Genomic DNA, 26,564 nt, shown 5'->3' on the forward strand with positions numbered 1-26,564 from the left:
ATATTAGACATGCATTAATCTGCACCCATCTATTCTACCAACAATGCCTTCGTGCACGTCATGTAACGCCGAGTCAAATTTTTTAAAACCTCTCATAAAGTTTGTTTTGTGGCATAAACTGAGAATTTGATATTTTTGACTGAAATTATTATTGTCTGTTTGTTTCATATCTGCAAAGTAGTTAAAACGCTGTCAGTTCCACTTTAAACTTTAGGTCACAGGTTACTTTTGAGTGGTAAAAGTGACATGTTTTTTTTTGCAAAGGGAAATATTTGTAGTAAATTTAGTGGTAAATTGAATGGTTGTGTTTTTGTATTCTTCCGATTGGCACCTACTGGCTTATTATGCTATAGTTTATGGACTGCTTATCCTAACATCGTGCTGTGTGTGACTGCTGTCTTTCCATCAGCCCTATCCAGTGATGTAGTGGTGCTTTAACATCGTGCTGTGTGTGACTGCTGTCTTTCCATCAGCCCTATCCAGTGATGTAGTGGTCCTTTAACATCGTGCTGTGTGTGACTGCTGTCTTTCCATCAGCCCTATCCAGTGATGTAGTGGTCCTTTAACATCGTGCTGTGTGTGACTGCTGTCTTTCCATCAGCCCTATCCAGTGATGTAGTGGTGCTTTAACATCGTGCTGTGTGTGACTGCTGTCTTTCCATCAGCCCTATCCAGTGATGTAGTGGTGATTTAACATCGTGCTGTGTGTGACTGCTGTCTTTCCATCAGCCCTATGTAGTGATGTAGTGGTGCTTTAACATCGTGCTGTGTGTGACTGCTGTCTTTCCATCAGCCCTATCCAGTGATGTAGTGGTGCTTTAACATCATGCTGTGTGTGACTGCTGTCTTTCCATCAGCCCTATCCAGTGATGTAGTGGTGCTTTAACATCGTGCTGTGTGTGACTGCTGTCTTTCCATCAGCCCTATGCAGTGATGTAGTGGTGCCTGGAGATGTGGGTGTGCTCTAATTTTGCCAAAAAGTTCCCAAACGGCCCGTCCAGCGAAGGAGGTTTTGTCACACGTGGTGTATTTCTTATGTTTCCAGATTTTCACTCTCAAAATCACACCTTTTTTAGAATAGAAAAAATAGTCCACAACAATGCTTACACCGCAACAATCTGATTGGGTGGGCCTGTCAGGGCCTTGCTCCCCACTGGGTGGGCCTCTGTCCACCAAGGCTCATCCACGTCTACGCCCCTGATGCAAACAGCACATGATGACATCACAAATAGCCTACTAACCAACAATTCTGACTAAACGTTTGAACATATCTAGCCACAAACAGACCTGCCCTGAGAACAGCCTTTGTTCCCAATAAGGCTGCTTGTCCTGCAACACTAGAATGATCATTAGAACAGTCTTTGTTTCCAATAAGGTTGCTTGTCCTGCATCACTAGAACGATCATTAGAACAGTCTTTGTTCTCAATAAGGCTACTTGTCCTGCATCACTAGAACGATCATTAGAACAGTCTTTGTGTCCAATAAGGCTACTTGTCCTGCATCACTAGAACGATCATTAGAACAGTCTTTGTTCTCAATAAGGCTACTTATCCTGCATCACTAGAACGATCATTAGAACAGTCTTTGTGTCCAATAAGGCTGCTTGTCCTGCATCACTAGAACGATCATTAGAACAGTCTTTGTTCCCAATAAGGCTGCTTGTCCTGTATCACTAGAACGATCATTAGAACAGTCTTTGTGTCCAATAAGGCTGCTTGTCCTGCATCACTAGAACGATCATTAGAACAGTCTTTGTTCTCAACAAGGCTGCTTGTCCTGTATCACTAGAACGATCATTAGAACAGTCTTTGTGTCCAATAAGGCTGCTTGTCCTGTATCACTAGAACGATCATTAGAACAGTCTTTGTGTCCAATAAGGCTGCTTGTCCTGTATCACTAGAACGATCATTAGAACAGTCTTTGTGTCCAATAAGGCTGCTTGTCCTGTATCACTAGAACGATCATTAGAACAGTCTTTGTTCCCAATAAGGCTGCTTGTCCTGCATCACTAGAACGATCATTAGAACAGTCTTTGTGTCCAATAAGGCTGCTTGTCCTGCATCACTAGAACGATCATTAGAACAGTCTTTGTTCTCAACAAGGCTGCTTGTCCTGCAACACTAGAACGATCATTAGAACAGTCTTTGTGTCCAATAAGGCTGCTTGTCCTGTATCACTAGAACGATCATTAGAACAGTCTTTGTGTCCAATAAGGCTGCTTGTCCTGTATCACTAGAACGATCATTAGAACAGTCTTTGTGTCCAATAAGGCTGCTTGTCCTGTATCACTAGAACGATCATTAGAACAGTCTTTGTTCCCAATAAGGCTGCTTGTCCTGCATCACTAGAACGATCATTAGAACAGTCTTTGTGTCCAATAAGGCTGCTTGTCCTGCATCACTAGAACGATCATTAGAACAGTCTTTGTTCTCAACAAGGCTGCTTGTCCTGCAACACTAGAACGATCATTAGAACAGTCTTTGTGTCCAATAAGGCTGCTTGTCCTGTATCACTAGAACGATCATTAGAACAGTCTTTGTTCTCAATAAGGCTACTTGTCCTGCATCACTAGAACGATCATTAGAACAGTCTTTGTTCCCAATAATGCTGCTTGTCCTGTATCACTAGAACGATCATTAGAACAGTCTTTGTTCCCAATAAGGCTGCTTGTCCTGCATCACTAGAACGATCATTAGAACAGTCTTTGTTCCCAATAATGCTGCTTGTCCTGTATCACTAGAACGATCATTAGAACAGTCTTTGTTTCCAATAAGGTTGCTTGTCCTGCATCACTAGAACATATATTGTCCTCCTCTTCTCTCTGTGCTTTGTTAACATTGTATTTATGAAATGGAGATGTAGAAAGAGGAGTGTTTTTGAAAATACTCTGCTGGAAGCAATATTTGAAGACATTAAGGTTATTTTATTTTCTTCTCCAGAATGCACCACATCATACTGTACAGACAACTACTAATATTGCATCTGATAGTAGACTGAAAGGCATTCATTTTGGAGGTGTTTCAGGCAGTTGCAGACAGAAGACATAGAAATACATAGTCATGAGGTTTGTGTGGTTAATTATTATGTATATATATTTTAAAATTTAACCTTTATTTAATTAGGCAAGTCAGTTAAGAACCAATTCTTATTTACAATGGCGTCCTACACCGGCCAAACCTGGGCTGCGCTGGGCCAATTGTACACCACCCTATGGGACTCCCAATCACGGCCAGTTGTGGTACAGCCTGGATACTGGTACAGTAGATTATTCATGAATTCCTATTATGAGCTCAGCTTGTTCTCTCAGACGGGCAGACCTGTGTGTGTGTGTGTGTGTGTGTGTGTGTGTGTGTGTGTGTGTGTGTGTGTGTGTGTGTGTGTGTGTGTGTGTGTGTGTGTGTGTGTGTGTGTGTGTGTGTGTGTGTGTGTGTGTGTGTGTGTGCCAGGGCGCAGTGTTGGGTAGTAGTGTACTACTGTACATGTAATGTAACTACATTTTGCAGTAGATTGGTAGTTGAACTAAATTCAAATCTTGGTGGTGTTTTCAGTAGTTAATTATTTTGCTATATAGCGGTGTAGCTAACTACTGGAACTACACACTACTGTTTTACCATGTAGCGGTGTAGCTAACTACTGGAACTACACACTACTGTTTTACCATGTAGCGGTGTAGCTAACTACTGGAACTACACACTACTGTTTTACCATGTAGCGGTGTAGCTAACTACTGGAACTACACACTACTGTTTTACCATGTAGCGGTGTAGCTAACTACTGGAACTACACACTACTGTTTTACCATGTAGCGGTGTAGCTAACTACTGGAACTACACACTACTGTTTTACCATGTAGCGCTGTAGCTAACTACTGGAACTACACACTACTGTTTTACCATGTAGCGGTGTAGCTAACTACTGGAACTACACTCTACTGTTTTACCATGTAGCGGTGTAGCTAACTACTGGAACTACACACTACTGTTTTACCATGTAGCGGTGTAGCTAACTACTGGAACTACACACTACTGTTTTACCATGTAGCGGTGTAGCTAACTACTGGAACTACACTCTACTGTTTTACCATGTAGCGGTGTAGCTAACTACTGGAACTACACACTACTGTTTTACCATGTAGCGGTGTAGCTAACTACTAGAACTACATACTACTGTTTTAGCAAAAATAAAATATGGCTAAAGTAGGCAATAATTTCCTGTCTTTTTCGGCATGCCACCTGCCTAATTTTCATTTGAAATATTGTTTTGAAATATTGTTTTGGGGTCTTTTACACATTCTGTTAAGATATGAACCCAAAGTTAACTATTCTTGTAATGTGTAGTCTATGACGTTTCAGATTTAGATATGATACTTTTTCACAAAATAGTTTGGATGGAGTGAGCTTTAGTGTAGCTTAACTTATTCCGGTGTGAAGTAATTGGTAGCTTGGTAAACTATATATTCAGAGTAGCTTCAACCAACACTTCCCGTATGTGTGTGTGTGTGTGTGTGTGTGTGTGTGTGTGTGTGTGTGTGTGTGTGTGTGTGTGTATGTGTGTGTAGATGTGTGTGTCTGTCACACACCCTGAAAGAGAGGGCACCCTGGCATGTCTTCACAGCGGTGGGTGGCTCTCCTCTGGGTGTCTGGGTGCTCCTAGTGAAAGGCCAGAGCCAGCCTGCAGACGGCTCTGTCTGTGTGTGTGTGTGTGTGTGTGTGTGTGTGTGTGTGTGTGTGTGTGTGTGTGTGTGCGTGCGTGCGTGCGTGCGTGCGTGCGTGAATGGCAGCCAGGTCCCTCAGTCTCTCTCTCTCTCTCTGTCTCTGTCTCTACTCCCAAGCACTCAACTCCAGTGAGTGTGTGTCAGAGAGAGTGTGTGTGTGGTGGTTGTCCGGCTCTAGACACTGTGCGAGCATGGTGGTTTGTGTGTCGCTGAGTAGGTCCCTCGGCCAGCCGTCTGCGCAGACACCGGGTGAAATCCACCTGCGCTCGCGGCAAAGCTTGATTGACGATTGACTTTGGCAGCCAGCCCTGAAAATACAGTACATGCATATTCAATCTTCAAATCAAATTACAGTTTATTTGTCACTTGCGCCGAATACAACAGGTGTAGTAGACCTTACAGTGAAATGCTGAATACAACAGGTGTAGTGGACCTTACAGTGAAATACTTACTTACTTACTTAACAAATAATTAAAGAGCAGCAGAAATATGCAATAGGTAAGCAGTTTGGTTTGAAGGAATCAACTTTGGGAGCAATTATTAGGAAATGGAAGACATACAATATCACTGATAATCTCCCTCGATCTGGGGCTCCACGCAAGATCTCACCCCGTGGGGTCAAAATGATCACAGGAACGGTGAACAAAAATCCCAGAACCACACGGGGGGACCTAGTGAATGACCTGCAGAGAGCTGGGACCAAAATAACAAAGCCTACCATCAGTAACACACTACGCCGCCAGGGACTCAAATCCTGCAGTGCCAGACGTGTCCCTCTGCTTAAGCCAGTGCATGTCCAGGCCCGTCTGAAGTTTGCTAGAGAGCATTTGGATGATTCAGAAGAAGATTTGGAGAATTTCATATGGTCAGATGAAACCAAAATATAACTTTTTGGTAAAAACTCAACTCATCGTGTTTGGAGGACAAAGGATGCTGAGTTGCATCCAAAGAACACCATACCTACTGTGAAGCATGGGGGTGGAAACATCATGCTTTGGGGCTGTTTTTCTGCAAAGGGACCAGGACGACTGATCCGTGTAAAGGAAAGAATGAATGGGGCCATGTATCGTGAGTTTTTGAGTGAAAACCTCCTTCCATCAGCAAGGGCATTGAAGATGAAACGTGGCTGGGTCTTTCAGCATGACAATGATCCCAAACACACCGCCCGGGCAATGAAGGAGTGGCTTCGTAAGAAGCATTTCAAGGTCCTGGAGTGGCCTAGCCAGTCTCCAGATCTCAACCCCATAGAAAATCTTTGTAGGGAGTTGAAAGTCTGTGTTGCCCAGCAACAGCCCCAAAATATCACTGCTCTAGAGGAGATCTGCATGGAGGAATTTGCCAAAATACCAGCAACTGTGTGTGAAGACTTACAGAAAACGTTTGACCTCTGTCATTGCCAACAAAGGGTATATAACAAAGTATTGAGATAAACTTTTGTTATTGACCAAATACTTATTTTCCACCATAATTTGCAAATAAATTCATTAAAAATCCTACAATGTGATTTTCTGGATTTTTTTTCTCATTTTGTCTTGTCATAGTTGAAGTGTACCTATGATGAAAATTACAGGCCTCTCTCCTCTTTTTAAGTGGGAGAACTTGCACAATTGGTGGCTGAATAAATACTTTTTTGCCCCACTGTGTACACACACACACACACACACACACACACACTGCATTCGGATAGTATTCAGACCCCTTGACTTGTTCCACATTTTGTTACGTTACAGCCTTATTCTAAAATTGATTAAATAAAAAATGTCCTCAATCTACACATAATACCATGGACCAATGACAAAGCGAAACAGGTTTTTAATTAAAAATAATAACTTATTTACATAAGTATTCAGACCCTTTACTATGAGACACGAAATTGAGCTCAGGTACATCCTGTTTCCATTGAACATCATTGAGATGTTTCTACAACTTGATGGGAGTCCACCTGTGGTAAATTCAATTGATTGGACATGATTTGGAAAGACACACACCTGTCTATTTGAGTCTACCTGTCTATATAAAGGTCCTACAGTTGACAGTGCATGTCAGAGCAAAAATCACGCCATGAGGCCGAAGGAATTGCCCGTAGAGCTCCGAGACAGGATTGTGTCGAGGCACAGCTCTGGGGAAGGGTACCAAAACATTTCTGCAGCATTGAACGTCCCCAAAAACACAGTGGCCTCCATCTCTGTCTCAGCCTCCAGTATTTATGCTGCAGTAGTTTATGTGTCGGGGGGCTAGGGTCAGTTTGTTATATCTGGAGTACATCTCCTGTCCTATTCGGTGTCCTGTGTGAAGTGTACGTTCTCTAATTCTCTCCTTCTCTCTTTCTCTCTCTCGGAGGACCTGAGCCCTAGGACCATGCCCCAGGACTACCTGACATGATGACTCCTTGCTGTCCCCAGTCCACCTGGCCGTGCTGCTGCTCCAGTTTCAACTGTTCTGCCTTATTATTATTCGACCATGCTGGTCATTTATGAACATTTCAACATCTTGGCCATGTTCTGTTGTAGTCTCCACCCGGCACAGCCAGAAGAGGACTGGCCATCCCACATATACTCTCTCTAATTCTCTCTTTCTTTCTCTCTCTCGGAGGACCTGAGCCCTAGGACCATGTCCCAGGAATACCTGACATGATGACTCCTTGCTGTCCCCAGTCCACCTGACTGTGCTGCTGCTCCAGTTTCAACTGTTCTGCCTTATTATTATTTGATCATGCTGGTCATTTATGAACATTTGAACATCTTGACCATGTTCTGTTATAATCTCCACCCGGCACAGCCAGAAGAGGACTGGCCACCCCACATAGCCTGGTTCCTCTCTAGGTTTCTTCCTAGGTTTTGGCCTTTCTAGGGAGTTTTTCCTAGCCACCGTGCTTCTACACCTGCATTGCTTGCTGTTTGGGGTTTTAGGCTGGGTTTCTGTACAGCACTTTGAGATATCAGCTGATGTACGAAGGGCTATATAAATACATTTGATTTGAATTGATTTGATTTGATCTTTCTTAAATGGAAGAAGTTTTGAACCACCAAGACTCTTCCTAGAGCTGGACGCCCGGCCAAACTGAGCAATCAGGGGAGAAGGGCCTTGGTCAGGGAGGTGAGCAAGAACCCGATGGTCACTCTAACAGAACTCCAGAGTTCCTCTGTGGAAATGGGAGAACCTTCCAGAAGGACAACCATCTCTGCAGCACTCCACCAATCAGGCCTTTATGGTAGAGTGGCCAGACGTAAGCCACTCCTCAGTAAAAGACACATGACAGCTCGCTTGGAGTTTGCCAAAAGGCACCTAACGGACTCTCAGACCATGAGAAAGTCAGTCTGAGAAGTAGTTGGTGAACCAGGCGAGGCAGTCATTTGAGAAACCAAGGCTATTGAGTCTGCCGATAAGAATGCCGATTGTGACAGAGTCAAAAGCGGTTATGATATCGTTTAGGATCTTGAGCGTCGCTGAGGTGCACCCATGACCAGCTTGGAAACCAGATTGCATAGCGGAGAAGGTACGGTGGGATTCGAAATGGTCGTGATCTGTTTGTTAACTTGGCTTTCGAACTTGGCAGGATAGATATAGGTCCGTAGCAGTTTGGGTCTAGAGTGTCTCCCCCTTTGAAGAGGGGGATGACAGCGGCAGCTTTCCAATCTTTGGGTGTCTCAGACGATATGAAAGAGAGGTTGAACAGGCTAGTAAATAGGGGTTGCAACAATTTCAGCGGATAATTTTAGAAAGCGAGGGTCCAGATTGTCTAGCCCGGCTGATTTGTAGGGGTCCATATTTTTCAGCTCTTTCAGAACATCAGCTGTCTGTATTTGGGTGAAGGAGAAGTCCTTTTCACAGCAGCTTTAGACGTTGATGGTAGCCTTGAATATCAATCCAAACCTCCCCTTAAGTAGCCTGAGTGCCAGTCTGTTTGTGTGATATGTCATATGAACATGTTTGGCATAACAGTGAATGACAAGGAGTTGGCACTTTCACACAAACAGACCGGCACTCAGACTACTTAAAGGGGAGGTTTGAATTAATATTCGAGATCTAAACAGACGTGATATGACATCCTGGTCCATGTGTAGCCTAACAAATCAATTCCAATTCAAATCACTAATTTCAGGAAGTGGATACGAAATTAAAGTTGATTTAAAAAAAAATTAAAATGAAAAGAAATCTACCTTGACATCCATGTTGAGGAGCCACGTAAAGTGGCTCCTGCCTCCGTCGTCTGCCAGGGGCTCGATGATAATACACGTTGGGCCGTCCTCCGCTCTGTTCAGATCGAGTAAACAAAATCACTCATAAAAACTCTATTAACAATGTAATGTATAGAAACCTACAGCATGATTATTAACTGAACCTCAAATAACCTTTATATCAAATAACCTTTATATCAAATAACCTTTATATCAAATAATCTTTATATCAAATAATCTTTATATCAAATAACCTTTATATCAAATAACCTTTATATCAAATAACATTTATATCAAATAACCTTTGCAATGGCCCTTCTGTGACAGCATGAGCCATATATACAGGTTTTGGTCCAAGCGCACCCTCTAACCAACTCTATGAGCCATTTACAGGTTTTGGTCCAAGCGCACCCTCTAACCAACTCCATGTGCCATATATACAGGTTTTGGTCCAAGCGCACCCTCTAACCAACTCTATGAGCCATATACAGGTTTTGGTCCAAGCGCCCCCTCTAACCAACTCTATGAGCCATATACAGGTTTTGGTCCAAGCGCCCCCTCTAACCAACTCTATGAGCCATATACAGGTTTTGGTCCAAGCGCACCCTCTAACCAACTCCATGTGCCATATATACAGGTTTTGGTCCAAGCGCACCCTCTAACCAACTCTATGAGCCATATACAGGTTTTGGTCCAAGCGCCCCCTCTAACCAACTCTATGAGCCATATACAGGTTTTGGTCCAAGCGCCCCCTCTAACCAACTCTATGAGCCATATACAGGTTTTGGTCCAAGCGCCCCCTCTAACCAACTCTATGAGCCATATACAGGTTTTGGTCCAAGCGCCCCCTCTAACCAACTCTATGAGCCATATACAGGTTTTGGTCCAAGCGCACCCTCTAACCAACTCTATGAGCCAGGCTTATCCGAGCAAAGCTGGTGTTCTTGTTACCTGACGAAGCCTTTCTGAGGAGGGAAGGACTCCAGGTGCGTGGCTGCTCCCCCCAGATAGATACATGACTCCTGTCTGGAGAAGTGTCTCACACTCAGGAAGTCTCTCTGGCCTATCAGGTTGCCGGCTGTCTCTGCTGACACCTCGTGCGTAACCATGGTTTCCGGGCCAGCTTGCTTCAGAACCTTCAACACAAGATACGGACTGACATTACAATATCATTCACTGTACTGCTATGTGTCCCAAATTGGACCATATTATCTATATGGGGCGCTGCTTTCTCATGTCACAACTAGTGCAACGGCGTAGCCTAGTGGTTAGAGTGTTGGACTGGGAACCGAAAGGTTGCAAGATCAAATCCCTGAGTAGACAAGGTACAAATCTGTTGTTCTCCCCCTGAACAAGGCAGTTAACCCACTAGGCTGTTATTGAAAATAAGAATTTGTTCTTAACGGACTTGCTTAGTTAAATACAAAATAAATAATGAACTGTATAGGGAATAGGATGCCAGTTGGGACAAAGGCTTTATAATGCCAGCTGAAGACACAGGTAGACGCCGAAGTAGTTTGTTCTTCCCTCATCAGAATGTCACCAGACAAGTGTGATAACCCGGTTGTTGTAAAGACTGACACCATTGTCTATCAACACTGTGTGGTCCACGTCTACTGTAAAACTATTGACACTGTGTGGTCTATGTCTACCGTAAAACTATTGACACTGTGTGGTCTACCGTAAAACTATTGACTATTGACACTGTGTGATCTACGTCTACCGTAAAACTATTGACTATTGACACTGTGTGATCTACGTCTACCGTAAAACTATTGACTATTGACACTGTGTGGTCCAAGTCTACCCTAAGACTATTGACACTGTGTGGTCTATGTCTACCGTAAAACTATTGACACTGTGTGGTCTACGTCTACCGTAAAACTATTGACTATTGACACTGTGTGATCTACGTCTACTGTAAAACTATTGACTATTGACACTGTGTGGTCTATGTCTACCGTAAAACTATTGACACTGTGTGGTCTACGTCTACCGTAAAACTATTGACTATTGACACTGTGTGGTCTACGTCTACCGTAAAACTATTGACTATTGACACTGTGTGGTCTACGTCTACTGTAAAACTATTGACTATTGACACTGTGTGGTCTACGTCTACCCTAAAACTATTGACTATTGACACTATGTGGTCCAAGTCTACCCTAAAACTATCGACTATTGACACTGTGTGGTCCACGTCTACCCTAAAACTATCGACTATTGACACTGTGTGGTCCAAGTCTACCGTTAAACTATTTTACTATTCAAAATAAAAAAGCTGAATGATCCATAGTATGCCCATCGTAAAACAATTCCATATTTTTTTATAATTTGCACAGTCACGTTGCTTTTTCGTTTATTTGTTTACCCCTTCAGAACATTCCCTATTGATCCCCGACCCCCTCCCTGTTTCCCACCCTTCCTAATGCCTCCCGCTCCCCCCACCACTAAAATCACAGAGAAAAAAAGGAAAAATAAATAAACAAAGTAATACAAATAAAACAATAATAATAATAATAATAATAATAATAATAATAATAATAGTGATTATAATAATAGCATTAATAATATAAATAGTTTTAGAGTTTTAGAAACACCTTATTACAAATATTCCACAGTTTACAGACCATAATACACATACTTAGCAGGTCAATTGTATTCCAGATAATAACACGCGTGTATATGTAGAATAACAATCTAAAGGATGCCATAATAGATGGAGACCAAGGAGAACAGAAGATCAATGATTTCCTAAGGGGGAGGTGTTAAGATTACACATTGACCAACAACTACCCTACTATGATGGACCAGTTACCTTGATGTTTTTGATGCTTGGGTTCCACTGGTGCATCTCTTCCACCTTCCACAGGATGTGATGTATCTCTTCTGGCGTGGCGTCTAACACAGTCTCCAGTCTGAAGACCTTCCTGTCCCCAGACAGCACTTTACTGTATATAACATCTCCGTTCTCCTACGACAGAAAGTTACAGGAAATGTTGTAATGTGGCATCCTTTAACAACACAGTTTCAGGAAGGTTTCTAATGATGTCCTGATTTTCTATAGAACACAGTTACTGAACATTCGCTTGTGATAGTCTTTCTACTTCATTTGCACCTGAGATTACAGAACATTTCTCTATTCCAGAGTTACAATGTTTTGGCAGTGTGGCATTTACAAAGGGAAAACCAACCACGTCGCGGACACTAAAGTCTTGCTTCCGGTCAAGCTAAACACCTTCTTCGCCCGCTTTGAGGTTAACACAGTGCCATCCATGCGACCCGCTACCAAAGACTGCTTTTCATTGACTTTAGCTCAGCATTCAATACCATAGTACCCTCCAAGCTCATCAATAAGCTCTGGGCCCTGGGCCTGAACCCCGCCCTGTGCAACTGGGTCCTGGACTACCTGACGGGCCGCCCCCCCCCCCCCCCCCCCCCCCCCCCCTCCCTCCCCAGGTAGTGAAGGTAGGAACAACACTTCCACTGCGCTGATCCTCAACACAAGGGTTGCGTGCTCAGTCCCCTCCTCTACTCCCTGTTCACTCATGACTGCGTGGCCACGAACGGCTGCAACTCAGTCATCAAGTTTACAGATGACACAACAGTAGTAGGCCTGATTCCCAATAATGACAAGACAGCCTACTGGGAGGACGTGAGGGCCCTGTGAGTGTGGTTCCAGGATAATGACCTCTCTCTCAATGTCAACAAAATAAAGGAGTTGATCGTGGACTTCAGGAAACAGCAGAGGGAGCACGCCCCTATCCACATCGACGGTATCGCAGTGGAGCAGGTGTAAAGCTTCAAGTTCCTCAGCATACACATCACTGACGATCTGAAATTTGGCTTGGCACCTAAAACCCTCACAAACTTCTATAGATGCACAATTGAGAGCATCCTGTCGTGCTGTATCACAGCCTGGTATGGCTGGGCGCAGTGCGCGCTAACCAAGGTTGCCAGGTGCACGGTGTTTCCTCCGACACATTGGTGCGGCTGGCTTCCGGGTTGGATGCGCGCTGTGTTAAGAAGCAGTGCGGCTAGGTTGGGTTGTGTATCGGAGGACGCGTGACTTTCAACCTTCGTCTCTCCCGAGCCCGTACAGGAGTTGTAGCGATGAGACAAGGTAGTAGATACTACAACAATTGGACACGAAATTGGGGAGAAAAAGGGGTCAAAAAAAATATATTTCAATTTGATTTGTTATGCACATTACCGGTACAAGGTTTCCATGGTAATAGCTATTTAGATCAAGTTTTCCTAAATGTCAAAAGTAACGGAAAGAGAACGTTTGGATATGTGGCATTCGTATGCAGCTTTACAACAACACCGTTTCAGAAAGTTAAGTCTCTTGTGAGAGACTGTCAGTAGATGTGTGGCATTCGTATTCAGCTGTACAACAACACCGTTTCAGAAAGTTAAGTCTCTTGTGAGAGACTGTCAGTAGATATGTGGCATTAGTATGCAGCTTTACCACAACACCGTTTCAGAAAGTTAAGTCTCTTGTGAGAGACTGTCAGTAGATGTGTGGCATTCGTATTCAGCTGTACAACAACACCGTTTCAGAAAGTTAAGTCTCTTGTGAGAGACTGTCAGTAGATATATGGCATTAGTATGGAGCTTTACAACAACACCGTTTCAGAAAGTGAAGTCTCTTGTGAGAGACTGTCAGTAGATATGTGGCATTCGTATGCAGCTTTACAACAACACCGTTTCAGAAAGTGAAGTCTCTTGTGAGAGACTGTCAGTAGATATGTGGCATTAGTATGGAGCTTTACCACAACACCGTTTCAGAAAGTGAAGTCTCTTGTGAGAGACTGTCAGTAGATATGTGGCATTAGTATGGAGCTTTACAACAACACCGTTTCAGAAAGTGAAGTCTCTTGTGAGAGACTGTCAGTAGATATATGGCATTAGTATGCAGCTTTACAACAACACCGTTTCAGAAAGTGAAGTCTCTTGTGAGAGACTGTCAGTAGATATGTGGCATTCGTATGCAGCTTTACAACAACACCGTTTCAGAAAGTGAAGTCTCTTGTGAGAGACTGTCAGTAGATATGTGGCATTAGTATGGAGCTTTACCACAACACCGTTTCAGAAAGTGAAGTCTCTTGTGAGAGACTGTCAGTAGATATATGGCATTAGTATGGAGCTTTACAACAACACCGTTTCAGAAAGTGAAGTCTCTTGTGAGAGACTGTCAGTAGATATGTGGCATTCGTATGCAGCTTTACAACAACACCGTTTCAGAAAGTGAAGTCTCTTGTGAGAGACTGTCAGTAGATATGTGGCATTAGTATGGAGCTTTACAACAACACCGTTTCAGAAAGTGAAGTCTCTTGTGAGAGACCGTCAGTAGAAGAGCTGCTTTTGGAACAGCTACTGGGATCCTTATTAAATTACTAATAACACATTTTGGTTCTGGGTTCTGAGATTATGGAAAGTGCATTTTCTCCTACAAGGCAAAAAGTTTCCTACTTAACTAAATTGAATGCACAGGCCGTAAGTTGCTTTGGATAAGAACGTCTGATAATTGACTCAAATGTAAAAATGTTAGAAAGTTCGAAATTGTGGCAACAGTACGCAGCACAAAGTGCCCATGTCAATTATATTTGAAGGGTTTTGAAGACAGAATACCATGGTAATAGATATTCAGATCATGTACCCCCCCTTTGTCTTATATGACAGTTTGGTGGTTTGACATCAGTACAAGGTTTCCATGGTAATAGCTATTCAGATCATGTACCCCCCCCCCCCCCCCCCTATGACAGTTTGGTGGTTTGACATCAGTATAATGTTTCCATGGTAATAGCTATTCAGATCATGTACCCCCCCCCCCTTTGTCTTATATGACAGTTTGCTGTTTTGGCATCAGTACAAGGTTTCCATAGCTATTTGTGGAGATTGAAAAGATACGCATGAACACAGGGAGCAACATATTTTAAAGAGGAAATACAGGATGGTTTGACAAAAATCTATATGCAAATCCCAGATTGCCTCTTTAATCAGCGATGATGTATGGATGTATGGATGATGCACTACCTCTGTGAGTTCTGTTTTCCATCCATTCTTATCGTCAACAATGTCCAGAGCCTTGGTCAGCGCCTCGTGCCCACTCCTTATGTACAGCAGCTCCTCCTCTTTCAATGGGACTGGGTTGACTACCTCTCTTCTGGAGCTCTCTGTACCATATTTACACATGAAAAAGGGCCCTCACAGCATCACCCATATTATTCAGTTCTAATTGAAGCTGTTTAATATTCAATGGTCAGCAAAAAGTAATGCCCTTTGAAAATGTGTAATTATCACTAAAATAAGCGCATTTTGTGCTCTGTGTAAAATAATAATGTCATTGAAAATGTGTGTAATTTGTGTATCATCGTCAGGCTTACCACTGTGTTGATGCTGAGCGGTACCAGTCTGCCAACCCATATGGCTGGTCCATGCTGGTAGTTGGCTCTGCCCATTCCTCTGCATGTGAGCTAGCTCCTGGCCAATCGCTGCGATAGCTAGCCGTTGCAGTCCTGTCGTAGGATCACAATAATAACAACAGTCAGACTTCATTTGTAGAGCACATTTCATGTAGACTGGTCCCAGATCTGTTGTCTCCTACTATAGCCTGTGCCCAGATCTGTTGTCTCCTACTATAGCCTGGTCCTAGATCTGTTGTCTCCTTCTATAGCCTGATCCCAGATCTGTTTGTTCCCTTGTCAACTCCATTGCTCATTATCAAGCCAAACATGTTTAGCATGACACAGACGACCACTCAGGCTGCATTTGATCCATTCTGCAAGTCAAAGTGCTGTACACTTTGATGAGGACTTCTCAGCATTTCTCTCCACAAACGAACACTACTACTAGTCACAGCCAAGACACCCTAGTATTAACAGCAACAATACATAACTCCATCCAGCTGCACGTGCACTGGCTGGTCCCAGATCTGTTTGCGCTGTCTTACAATGACCATAGGAGGCAGTTGGCAAGGCAGCGCAAACTGATCTGGGACAAGGCTATGTGCAGTGTGCAAGACACGGTAATCCTCCATTCTAAGGAATGAGAGAAAATTGATGCTTCTCTCCAGGCCTGCATCCAAAATGCCCCCCCTGTAGTGCCCTGGTCAAAAGTAATGCACTATATAGGGAATAGGGAGCCACGTAGGACACACCCAAGATGATATAGTTGTCTGTTTTTACCTGCCATGGTCCTGAGGTGAGGGTAGGAGATTCCACAGCAGAGCTTCACCACGGCAGGCAGCATACTGTAACGTTGGTGACAGCGACGGCAGCTGGAGTGTGCCAGGCTCCAGACTTTATAGGACCTTTGAAGGACAAGAGAGGAGATAAGGGGATGGGTTAGAGGATAGGATTGTAAACTGAATTCTGGCCCCAAGGTTGTTGTTTAGAGAGAGACACACACACACAGCTGCATCCATTATAGGTATTTTATGTGTGGTTCTAAAAAAGGAGAGAATAAATGAGGATCCCATGTATACAATAATAATCCACGACCATTATCAGAATGGCAAGTCTACATATAGGCTGTATTCTAGTGAAGGTTCATCCTATATAACTACTGCAGAATGACAAGTCTACATATAGGATGTATTCTAGTGAAGGTTCATCCTATATAACTACTGCAGAATGACAAGTCTACATATAGGATGTATTCTAGTGAAGGTTCATCCTATATAACTACTGCAGAATGACAAGTCTACATATAGGATGTATTCTAGTGAAGGTTCATCCTATATAACTACTGCATAATGACAAGTCTACATATAGGATGTATTCTAGTGAAGGTTCATCCTATATAACTACTGCATAATGACAAGTCTACATATAGGATGTATTCTAGTGAAGGTTCATCCTATATAACTACTGCATAATGACAAGTCTACATATAGGATGTATTCTAGTGAAGGTTCATCCTATATAACTACTGCATAATGACAAGTCTACATATAGGATGTATTCTAGTGAAGGTTCATCCTATATAACTACTGCAGAATGACAAGTCTACATATAGGATGTATTCTAGTGAAGGTTCATCCTATATAACTACTGCATAATGACAAGTCTACATATAGGATGTATTCTAGTGAAGGTTCATCCTATATAACTACTGCATAATGACAAGCCTACATATAGGATGTATTCTAGTGAAGGTTCATCCTATATAACTACTGCAGAATGACAAGTCTACATATCGGATGTATTCTAGTGAAGGTTCATCCTATATAACTACTGCAGAATGACAAGTCTACATATAGGATGTATTCTAGTGAAGGTTCATCCTATATAACTACTGCAGAATGACAAGTATACATATAGGATGTATTCTAGTGAAGGTTCATCCTATATAACTACTGCAGAATGACAAGTCTACATATAGGATGTATTCTAGTGAAGGTTCATCCTATATAACTACTGCATAATGACAAGTCTACATATAGGATGTATTCTAGTGAAGGTTCATCCTATATAACTGCTGCATAATGACAAGTCTACATATAGGATGTATTCTAGTGAAGGTTCATCCTATATAACTACTGCAGAATGACAAGTCTACATATAGGATGTATTCTAGTGAAGGTTCATCCTATATAACTACTGCAGAATGACAAGTCTACATATAGGATGTATTCTAGTGAAGGTTCATCCTATATAACTACTGCATAATGACAAGTCTACATATAGGATGTATTCTAGTGAAGGTTCATCCTATATAACTACTGCATAATGACAAGTCTACATATAGGATGTATTCTAGTGAAGGTTCATCCTATATAACTACTGCATAATGACAAGTCTACATATAGGATGTATTCTAGTGAAGGTTCATCCTATATAACTACTGCATAATGACAAGTCTACATATAGGATGTATTCTAGTGAAGGTTCATCCTATATAACTACTGCATAATGACAAGTCTACATATAGGATGTATTCTAGTGAAGGTTCATCCTATATAACTACTGCATAATGACAAGTCTACATATAGGATGTCCTGTATTCTAGTGAAGGTTCATCCTATATAACTACTGCAGAATGACAAGTCTACATACAGGATGTCCTGTATTCTAGTGAAGGTTCATCCTATATAACTACTGCAGAATGACAAGTCTACATACAGGATGGCCTGTATTCTAGTGAAGGCTCATCCTATATAAAAGTATATTCTATTCATATACTGGCCATACACACCATTGTATAGACACACGCCCCTCAGGAACCCATACACATACACACACAATCTACATATACATAATACACCATAAGACTGAGAACCTAGCTGACAGGAGACTGAGAACCTAGCTGCGCAGGAGACTGTGAGCTCTGAACTGGCTAGGGGCAGGAGACTGAGAACCTAGCTGAGCAGGATACTGGGAGCTCTGAACTGGCTAGGGGCAGGGACTGAGAACCTAAATAAGAAGGAGACTGGGAACCTAGTTGAGCAGGAGACTGAGAACCTAGCTGAGCAGGAGACTGAGAACCTAGCTGAGCAGGAGACTGAGAACCTAGCTGAGCAGGAGACTGAGACCTAGCTGAGCAGGAGACTGAGAACCTAGCTGAGCAGGAGACTGAGAACCTAGCTGAGCAGGAGACTGAGAACCTAGCTGAGTAGGAGACTGAGAACCTAGTTGAGCAGGAGACTGAGAACCTAGCTGAGCAGGAGACTGAGAACCTAGCTGAGCAGGAGACTGAGAACCTAGCTGAGCAGGAGACTGAGAACCTAGCTGAGCAGGAGACTGAGAACCTAGCTGACAGGAGACTGAGAACCTAGCTGACAGGAGACTGAGAACCTAGCTGAGCAGGAGAGCTCTGAACTGGCTAGGGGCAGGGACTGAAAACAGAATTGATCATGAAGCTTTCATTACATTGGTTTTTCTGTTAATTTATCTAAAGAAACCCCTTTAATTATTGTGTACCTTGAATTCAGGCTACCTGCCACCCCGTTTATTAATGTACCTTGAATTGAGGCTACCTGCCACCCTGTTTATTAATGTACCTTGAATTGACGCTCCCTGCCACCCCATTTATTAATGTACCTTGAATTGAGGCTACCTGCCACCCCTTTAAATGTTGCATCAGCTTCATGGGGTTAACAAAACATAGCCTCCTCTGTCGTTTAGTTTTCATTATTTATCAAGGGTGTTGTCACTCAGCTCTTCTGTCCTTTTATCCACTATTACTAGTGGTGATCCTCAGCAACAACCACACGGACCTGACAGAATTTACAGAGGAAGCAAATGAAGGTACAGGGATCATTGTAATAGATGCACTGATATGAAATGTGGTCTATCAACTGAAAGGAATGAACACTAAGGGCTCTATTCAATCCGCATCACCATGTTCAGCTTTACAACGTGATTTAAAGCCAAAGCCAATGTTTCTGCGTAAGCGGAGACTACATTCACGGGAAACACTTCAACTACAGAGATTGAAAAGAGCCCTAAACTGGCAGGTAAACACTTCAACTACACAGATTGAATAGAGCCCTAAACTGGCAGGTAAACACTTCAACTACACAGATTGAATAGAGCCCTAAACTGGCAGGTAAACACTTCAACTACACAGATTGAATAGAGCCCTAAACTGGCAGGTAAACACTTCAACTACACAGATTGAATAGAGCCCTAAACTGGCAGGTAAACACTTCAACTACACAGATTGAATAGAGCCCTAAACTGGCAGGTAAACACTTCAACTACACAGATTGAATAGAGCCCTAAACTGGCAGGTAAACACTTCAACTACACAGATTGAATAGAGCCCTAAACTGGCAGGTAAACACTTCAACTACACAGATTGAATAGAGCCCTAAACTGGCAGGTAAACACTTCAACTACACAGATTGAATAGAGCCCTAAACTGGCAGGTAAACACTTCAACTACACAGATTGAATAGAGCCCTAAACTGGCAGGTAAACACTTCAACTACACAGATTGAATAGAGCCCTAAACTGGCAGGTAAACACTTCAACTACACAGATTGAATAGAGCCCTAAACTGGCAGGTAAACACTTCAACTACACAGATTGAATAGAGCCCTAAACTGGCAGGTAAACACTTCAACTACACAGATTGAATAGAGCCCTAAACTGGCAGGTAAACACTTCAACTACACAGATTGAATAGAGCCCTAAACTGGCAGGTAAACACTTCAACTACACAGATTGAATAGAGCCCTAAACTGGCAGGTAAACACTTCAACTACACAGATTGAATAGAGCCCTAAACTGGCAGGTAAACACTTCAACTACACAGATTGAATAGAGCCCTAAACTGGCAGGTAAACACTTCAACTACACAGATTGAATAGAGCCCTAAACTGGCAGGTAAACACTTCAACTACACAGATTGAATAGAGCCCTAAACTGGCAGGTAATTGAGGCTAAATGGCAGCTGATCGCTACCCCCCCCCCCCCCCCCCCCCGGTGCACGTTTTGATTTTTAGCCACAACTGATTCAAATAATCAACTCATCATCACGCTTTGATTCAGCTAGAGAGAGAGAGAGAGACAGAGAGAGACAGAGAGAGAGAGAGAGAGACAGAGAGACAGAGAGAGAGAGAGAGAGAGAGAGAGAGACAGAGAGACAGAGAGAGAGAGACGCGCTATGTTTTGTTAACCCCATGAAGCTGTATAGTGGTGATTGGTCAGCCCAGGCTGTAAAACAGGTGTGTATAGTGGTGATTGGTCAGCCCAGGCTGTAAAACAGGTGTGTATAGTGGTGATTGGTCAGCCCAGGCTGTAAAACAGGTGTGTATAGTGGTGATTGGTCTGCCCAGGCTGTAGAACAGGTGTGTATAGTGGTGATTGGTCAGCCCAGGCTGTAGAACAGGTGTGTATAGTGGTGATTGGTCAGCCCTGGCTGTAGAACAGGTGTGTATAGTGGTGATTGGTCTGCCCAGGCTGTAGAACAGGTGTGTATAGTGGTGATTGGTCTGCCCAGGTTGTAGAACAGGTGTGTATAGTGGTGATTGGTCAGCCCAGGTTGTAGAACAGGTGTGTATAGTGGTGATTGGTCAGTAAGTACCCTTGTATTGTGTTCCCAACCTTTATCGTTGACTTTACCCCCAATTGAACTCTGCTCTGAACTACCTCCACATTGGGCTCCCGAGGGGTGCAGGGGTCGCACAATTGGCCAAGCATCAACAGTTAGCACCATCCGGGTTAGGCCGTCATTGTAAATAAGAATTTGTTCTTAACTGACTTGCCTGGTTAAATAAAGAAAATAGCATTTTACCAGTAAGCCTATGATCTGATGAGTCTACTCAAGTACCTACCCCCTGTTGATAGGCCCAGTACCCCCTGTTGATAGGCCCAGTACCCCCTGTTGATATGCCCAGTACCCCCTGTTGATAGGCCCAGTACCCCCTGTTGATAGGCCCAGTACCCCCTGTTGATAGGCCCAGTACCCCCTGTTGATAGGCCCAGTACCCCCTGTTGATAGGCCCAGTACCCCCTGTTGATAGGCCCAGTACCCCCTGTTGATAGGCCCAGTACCTCCTGTTGATAGGCCCAGTACTCCCTGTTGATAGGCCCAGTACCCCCTGTTGATAGGCCCAGTACCCCCTGTTGATAGGCCCAGTACCCCCTGTTGATAGGCCCAGTACCCCCTGTTGATAGGCCCAGTACCCCCTGTTGATAGGCCCAGTACCCCCTGTTGATAGGCCCAGTACCCCCTGGTTGATAGGCCCAGTACCCCCTGGTTGATAGGCCCAGTACCCCCTGTTGATAGGCCCAGTACCCCCTGTTGATAGGCCCAGTACCCCCTGTTGATAGGCCCAGTACCCCCTGTTGATAGGCCCAGTACCCCCTGTTGATAGGCCCAGTACCCCCTGTTGATAGGCCCAGTACCCCCTGTTGATAAGCTAAGTAAAGTGCCGTTACATCCTCAACATTAACTACACCAAACCTCATAATGTACAGTTTATATATTAGTAATGTAAATGTACACAGGCTACATACACCATGTACTTTCTGTTCTGTGACTTCGGCAGTAAAATGTGCAGTGAACTTGTAACGACTGTGTCACTATCAACTACGGCTGCCTTATCAACTACGGCTGCCTTATCAACTACAGCTGCCTTATCAACGACGGCAACCTTATCAACTACAGCTGCCTTATCAACTACGGCTGCCTCATCAACTACAGCTGCCTTATCAACGACGGCAACCTTATCAGCTACAGCTGGTAATGAATTTTTAGCCTGGAGGTCTACTGGGTAATGAATGTTTAGCTTGGAGGTCTACTGGGTAATGAATGTTTAGCTTGGAGATCTACTGGGTAATGAATGTTTAGCTTGGAGATCTACTGGGTAATGAATGTTTAGCTTGGAGATCTACTGGGTAATGAATGTTTAGCTTGGAGATCTACTGGGTAATGAATGTTTAGCCTGGAGATCTACTGGGTAATGAACGCACTTCAAGCCTCTAAGGCTGCGTCTACACTGACAGCCCAGTTCTGGTCGTTTTTTTCTTTTGACCAGTCACATCAAATCTTTTCACATCAGCTGTTTTCAGAGCTGACCTGATTGGTCAAAAGATCAGAACTGAACTGTCTGTGTAGACACAGCCTTAGGGTCATGTTCTGAATCCACTATGAAGAGGTATCTCCAAAAATAAGCTGTGGGACCTCTGATTTGCCAAATGTTTTTTTTCAGTATGCGAAGGAAAGAACCCACTATCTCTTCAAGCATGGAAACCTTACCACGCAGCTTTTTAAATGCAAAGGATATATACAGGCTCCTGAGTGGCGCAGCGGTCTAAGGCACTGCATCTCAGTGCAAGAGGCGTCACTACATTGGCCCAGCGTCGTCTGGGTTTGGCCTGTGTAGGCTGTCATTGTTAATAAGATTTTGTTCATAACTGACTTGCCTAGTTAAATAAAGGTTAAAGGTTAAATAAAAATAACAGAAAGACAAGGGGCTAGATTCAAACAGTAGATGGGAGATCTACTGCACAATTGAAATTTAAAGGCAATGTTCCCCTGTTCGCAGAAACTGCATTTAAGGTAAACACTGCATATGTCGGCTCAATTGGAAATTACCTTTAACAATTGAGCTACACTGCGGATCTTCAGCGCTGTGGATTGAAGAAGAAAGGGAAAGAAATGTTAAATGAACTGAAGGAGTGAGATAACAGGGTCAAATGTGTAGATGAGGACCCGAGTGTTAAAGCTTTGTTTTGGAGTTTCTTATCTGTTCGGTTGGAAGAGCAAAGAACAACTTTACGTTCTGGAGCTAAAAGTAAATTTGTCCTCTTTTGTCTTTGAATACTTTACATCTCTCTCTCTCTACTTCCTCTTCTCTCTCCTCTCTCTCTACTTCCTCCTCTCTCTCTACTTCCTCCTCTCTCTCCTCTCTCTCTACTTCCTCCTCTCTCTCTCCTCTCTCTCTACTTCCTCCTCTCTCTCCTCTCTCTACTTCCTCCTCTCTCTCTCTCTCCTCTCCCTCCTTTCTCCCTCCTCTCTCTCCTCTCTCTCTACTTCCCCCTCTCTCTATCCTCTCTCTCTACTTCCTCCTCTCTCCCTCCTTTCTCCTTCCTTTCTCCCTCCTCTCTATCTCTCTCTCCTCTCAATTCAATTCAATTCAATTCAAGGGATTTTATTGGCATGGGAAACATATGTTAACATTGCCAAAGCAGGTGAAGTAGATAATAAACAGAAGTGAAATTAACAATAAAAATTAACAGTAAACATTACATTACAGTACAAAAGGGAAAATAAATAAACATAAATATGGGTTGTATTTACAATGGTGTTTGTTCTTCACTGTTTGGCCTTAACTTGTGGGAACAGGTCACAAATATTGCTGCTGTGATGGCACACTGTGGTATTTCACCCAGTAGATATGGGAATTTATCTAAATTGGGTACCACAGTGTGCCATCACAGCCGAAACCTGAACTAAAGACCTCGGTTTAAAAGCTGACAGTGTTTTTCTATACTTTATTTAATTTTGAATCCTGCGTCTCTGTTGGGCTAAATGACTGTGAGCCCTGCTATCTGTTCCGGGATCCTGCCAGATTCCGTACAGGGGGAGCGACGCGAAAGCCCAGCTAGCCTAGCTGGCTCGGCGGACTCAAATGGAGGCCGCTATTGAACGTTTCCAGCATTGCAGGAGCTGTGTTACTTTGCTTTGTTTCCCGGGACAATGTGAACCTCGTTGACTTTCAATGTAGCAACTGCCAGCGGAGGACTACAGGAGCGAAGTAGCTACTCTTAGCAAGCAAGTAGCAAACCTACACAAGCTACTGGAGAACCCACGCCCACCTACTTTTTATTTTTCTTCCACCCCAGTAGCCGGACTCCGCTCTGGTCTGGTGGAGGTTCCGCCACCGTGTCGGCTCTCCACAGCCGACTGGCCGGTGCTAGGCAGGGTTCCATCCCCGAAGGGGTCTCCCCCTTCCCTGGAGAATGGAGCTGTTCTCGACCCAACCAACCAGCCATGGAGGTACGTCACTCGCCGTGGAAGTCGAAGAAGACGTCCACTGGCAACGAGGGTCTCCATGGAGATGTTGAGCCCGGAACTGACACAGACCAGAAACAGCTTTGCTACCCTGGATCCAGAGGTTCCGATGCCTTCGTCCTTGGTGGCTTCCCAATCAAGATCGGATACGGAGGTACCTGCGTCTTCGTCCTCAGTTCTGTCTCCCTCTCCGGTGGCTTCTACCTCTGGTTCAGATCCTCAGAGCTCCCAGCCTCACCAGACCGTGAGGCTGCCTGAGTGACCGGCCCATTCAACATCACCAGCTGTCATCATAGGCAGCTCTGTGGTGAGAAACATCTCGGTCCCGAAGGCAAAAACCCTGTGCTACCCAGGAGCACAAGTACAGGACATAACAAGGCTGCTTCCGACTGTTCTACCACAGATGCCGGGAGCTGACACTGTCGTAGTCCATGTGGGGTCAAACGACATCAGGAGGGCTAGCTCGGAACATTTGAAAATGGATTTTAAAGAACTGATTTTAGCATTAAAAGACTCCAAAAACCGGCCAGTAATTTCAGGTCCAGTACCATCGTTGGGCCGCGGGTGTGAAAGATTCAGCAGACTCCTGGATTTACACATCTGGCTAAAAGACTACTGTAGCTCTGCTGGAGTCACTTTTATTGATAACATTGACACCTTCTGGAAACAGAAGATACTCTACAGGAATGACGGAGTCCGTCCAAATCGTCTTGGCTCCTGGACTCCTGTCCACGCATTTCAAGGCTGCGTTGAACAATGACTGGTAAATGATCCAAGACCAGCTCAGTTAATCCCTACCATTGTGACAATGAGTCGTCATAATGCTGCATCAAATGTATATGATCTTAGCGGCATTGGCAAACACAATGTAAGTAATTTAATTTAAGTACCCCTAAGTGTACCGAATCTGTTTATCCTACAGCTATGGTATGCAGTAAACATGAGCCTATTAACCAGAGTTACACTGTTAGCACTGAGGCGGTGTGCAATAGTAGGAAGACCACTTTATGCAGCTCACTCTGCACTATCACCTCCTATGTAAATAACATGAGTAAGTCTACCTCTGATAAGCTTCCCAATATGATTCATATGTTGATGATGTAAATAATATTTGCTGCTCTGTGGTGTGTAATGAGGAGCAACCAGATGCTGCTGGTCTGTGGTGTGTAATGAGGAGCAACCAGATGCTGCTGGTCTGTGGTGTGTAATGAGGAGCAACCAGACGCTGCACTTCACACATTTATGAAACTACTGATTCCAGTTACTAATAAGCACCAGTTAAGAAAATGACGGTAAAAACTGTTACATCTCCTTGGATTGATGAGGAATTTAAAAATGGTATGTTTGAGAGGGATGAGGCAAAAGGTCTGGCAAATAAGTCTGGCAGGCCAACCGACTGGCAAAAGTACTGCAAATTAAGAAATCATGTGACTAAACTAAATAAAAATAAACTACACTATATAAATTAAATAAAGAACGATAGTAAAAAGCTCTGGTGCACATTAAATTAAATATTTTGAAAAAAAGCCAACTCGGTTCCTTCATTCACTGAATCAGATGGCTCATTCATCACAAAGCCCACTGACATTACAAACTACTTTAATTACATTTTCATTGTCAAGATAAGCAAACTTAGGAATGACATGCCAGCAACAAACACTGACACTACATATCCAAGTATATCGGACCAAATTATGAAAGACAAGAATTGTCAACAATGACATGCCACCGGGGTCTGACAATCTGGATTGAAAATGACTGAGGATAATAGCAGACGATATTGCCACTCCTATTTGCCACATCTTCAATTTAAGCCTACTAGAGAGTGTGTGCCCTCAGGCCTGGAGGGAGGCTGAAATCATTCCGCTACCCAAGAAAAGTAAAGCCCCCTTTACTGGCTCAAATAACCGACAAATCAGCCTGTTACCAACCCTTAGTAAACTTCTGGAAAAAATTGTGTTTGACCAGATACAATGCTACTTTACAGTGAACAAATTGACAACAGATTTCAGCATGCTTATAGGAAAGGACACTCAACAAGCACAGCACTTATACAAATGACTGATGATTGGCTGAGAGAAATTGATGATAAAATGATTGTGGGGGCTGTCTTGTTAGACTTCAGTGCAGCTTTTGACATTATCAATCATAGTCTGCTGCTGGAAAAACATATGTGTTATGGCTTTACACCCTCTGCTAT

The 26,564-nt window shown here is 43.5% G+C and overlaps 1 protein-coding gene across 1 annotated transcript; it reads right to left on the minus strand.

Annotated features, from left to right (window-relative positions):
• Positions 1-8,854: 8,854 nt before the first annotated feature.
• Positions 8,855-24,282, minus strand: LOC110532927 (steroidogenic acute regulatory protein, mitochondrial-like). The gene is made up of 7 exons (XM_036990051.1): positions 24,173-24,282; positions 16,084-16,208; positions 15,283-15,414; positions 14,933-15,072; positions 11,712-11,867; positions 9,845-10,029; positions 8,855-8,969 (listed from the first exon to the last, which is right to left on the minus strand). The coding sequence occupies exons 1-7, from the start codon at positions 24,280-24,282 to the stop codon at positions 8,855-8,857; spliced, it is 963 nt and encodes a 320-aa protein (XP_036845946.1).
• Between the last annotated feature and the right edge of the window lie 2,282 nt (positions 24,283-26,564).

This window comes from Oncorhynchus mykiss, chromosome 1 (assembly GCF_013265735.2).
Source record: "Oncorhynchus mykiss isolate Arlee chromosome 1, USDA_OmykA_1.1, whole genome shotgun sequence".
Taxonomy (NCBI): domain Eukaryota; kingdom Metazoa; phylum Chordata; class Actinopteri; order Salmoniformes; family Salmonidae; genus Oncorhynchus; species Oncorhynchus mykiss.

Excerpts from the sequence above, each read along its gene's own strand:
- LOC110532927 (XM_036990051.1), bottom strand. The coding sequence starts at position 24,282 with ATGGAACCCTGCCTAGCACCGGCCAGTCGGCTGTGGAGAGCCGACACG. Across the intron at positions 16,209-24,172 it reads GGGTGGAAGAAAAATAAAAA|GTCCTATAAAGTCTGGAGCC; the intron begins GTAGGTGGGCGT and ends TGTCCTTCAAAG. Across the intron at positions 15,415-16,083 it reads TCACCTCAGGACCATGGCAG|GACTGCAACGGCTAGCTATC; the intron begins GTAAAAACAGAC and ends ATCCTACGACAG.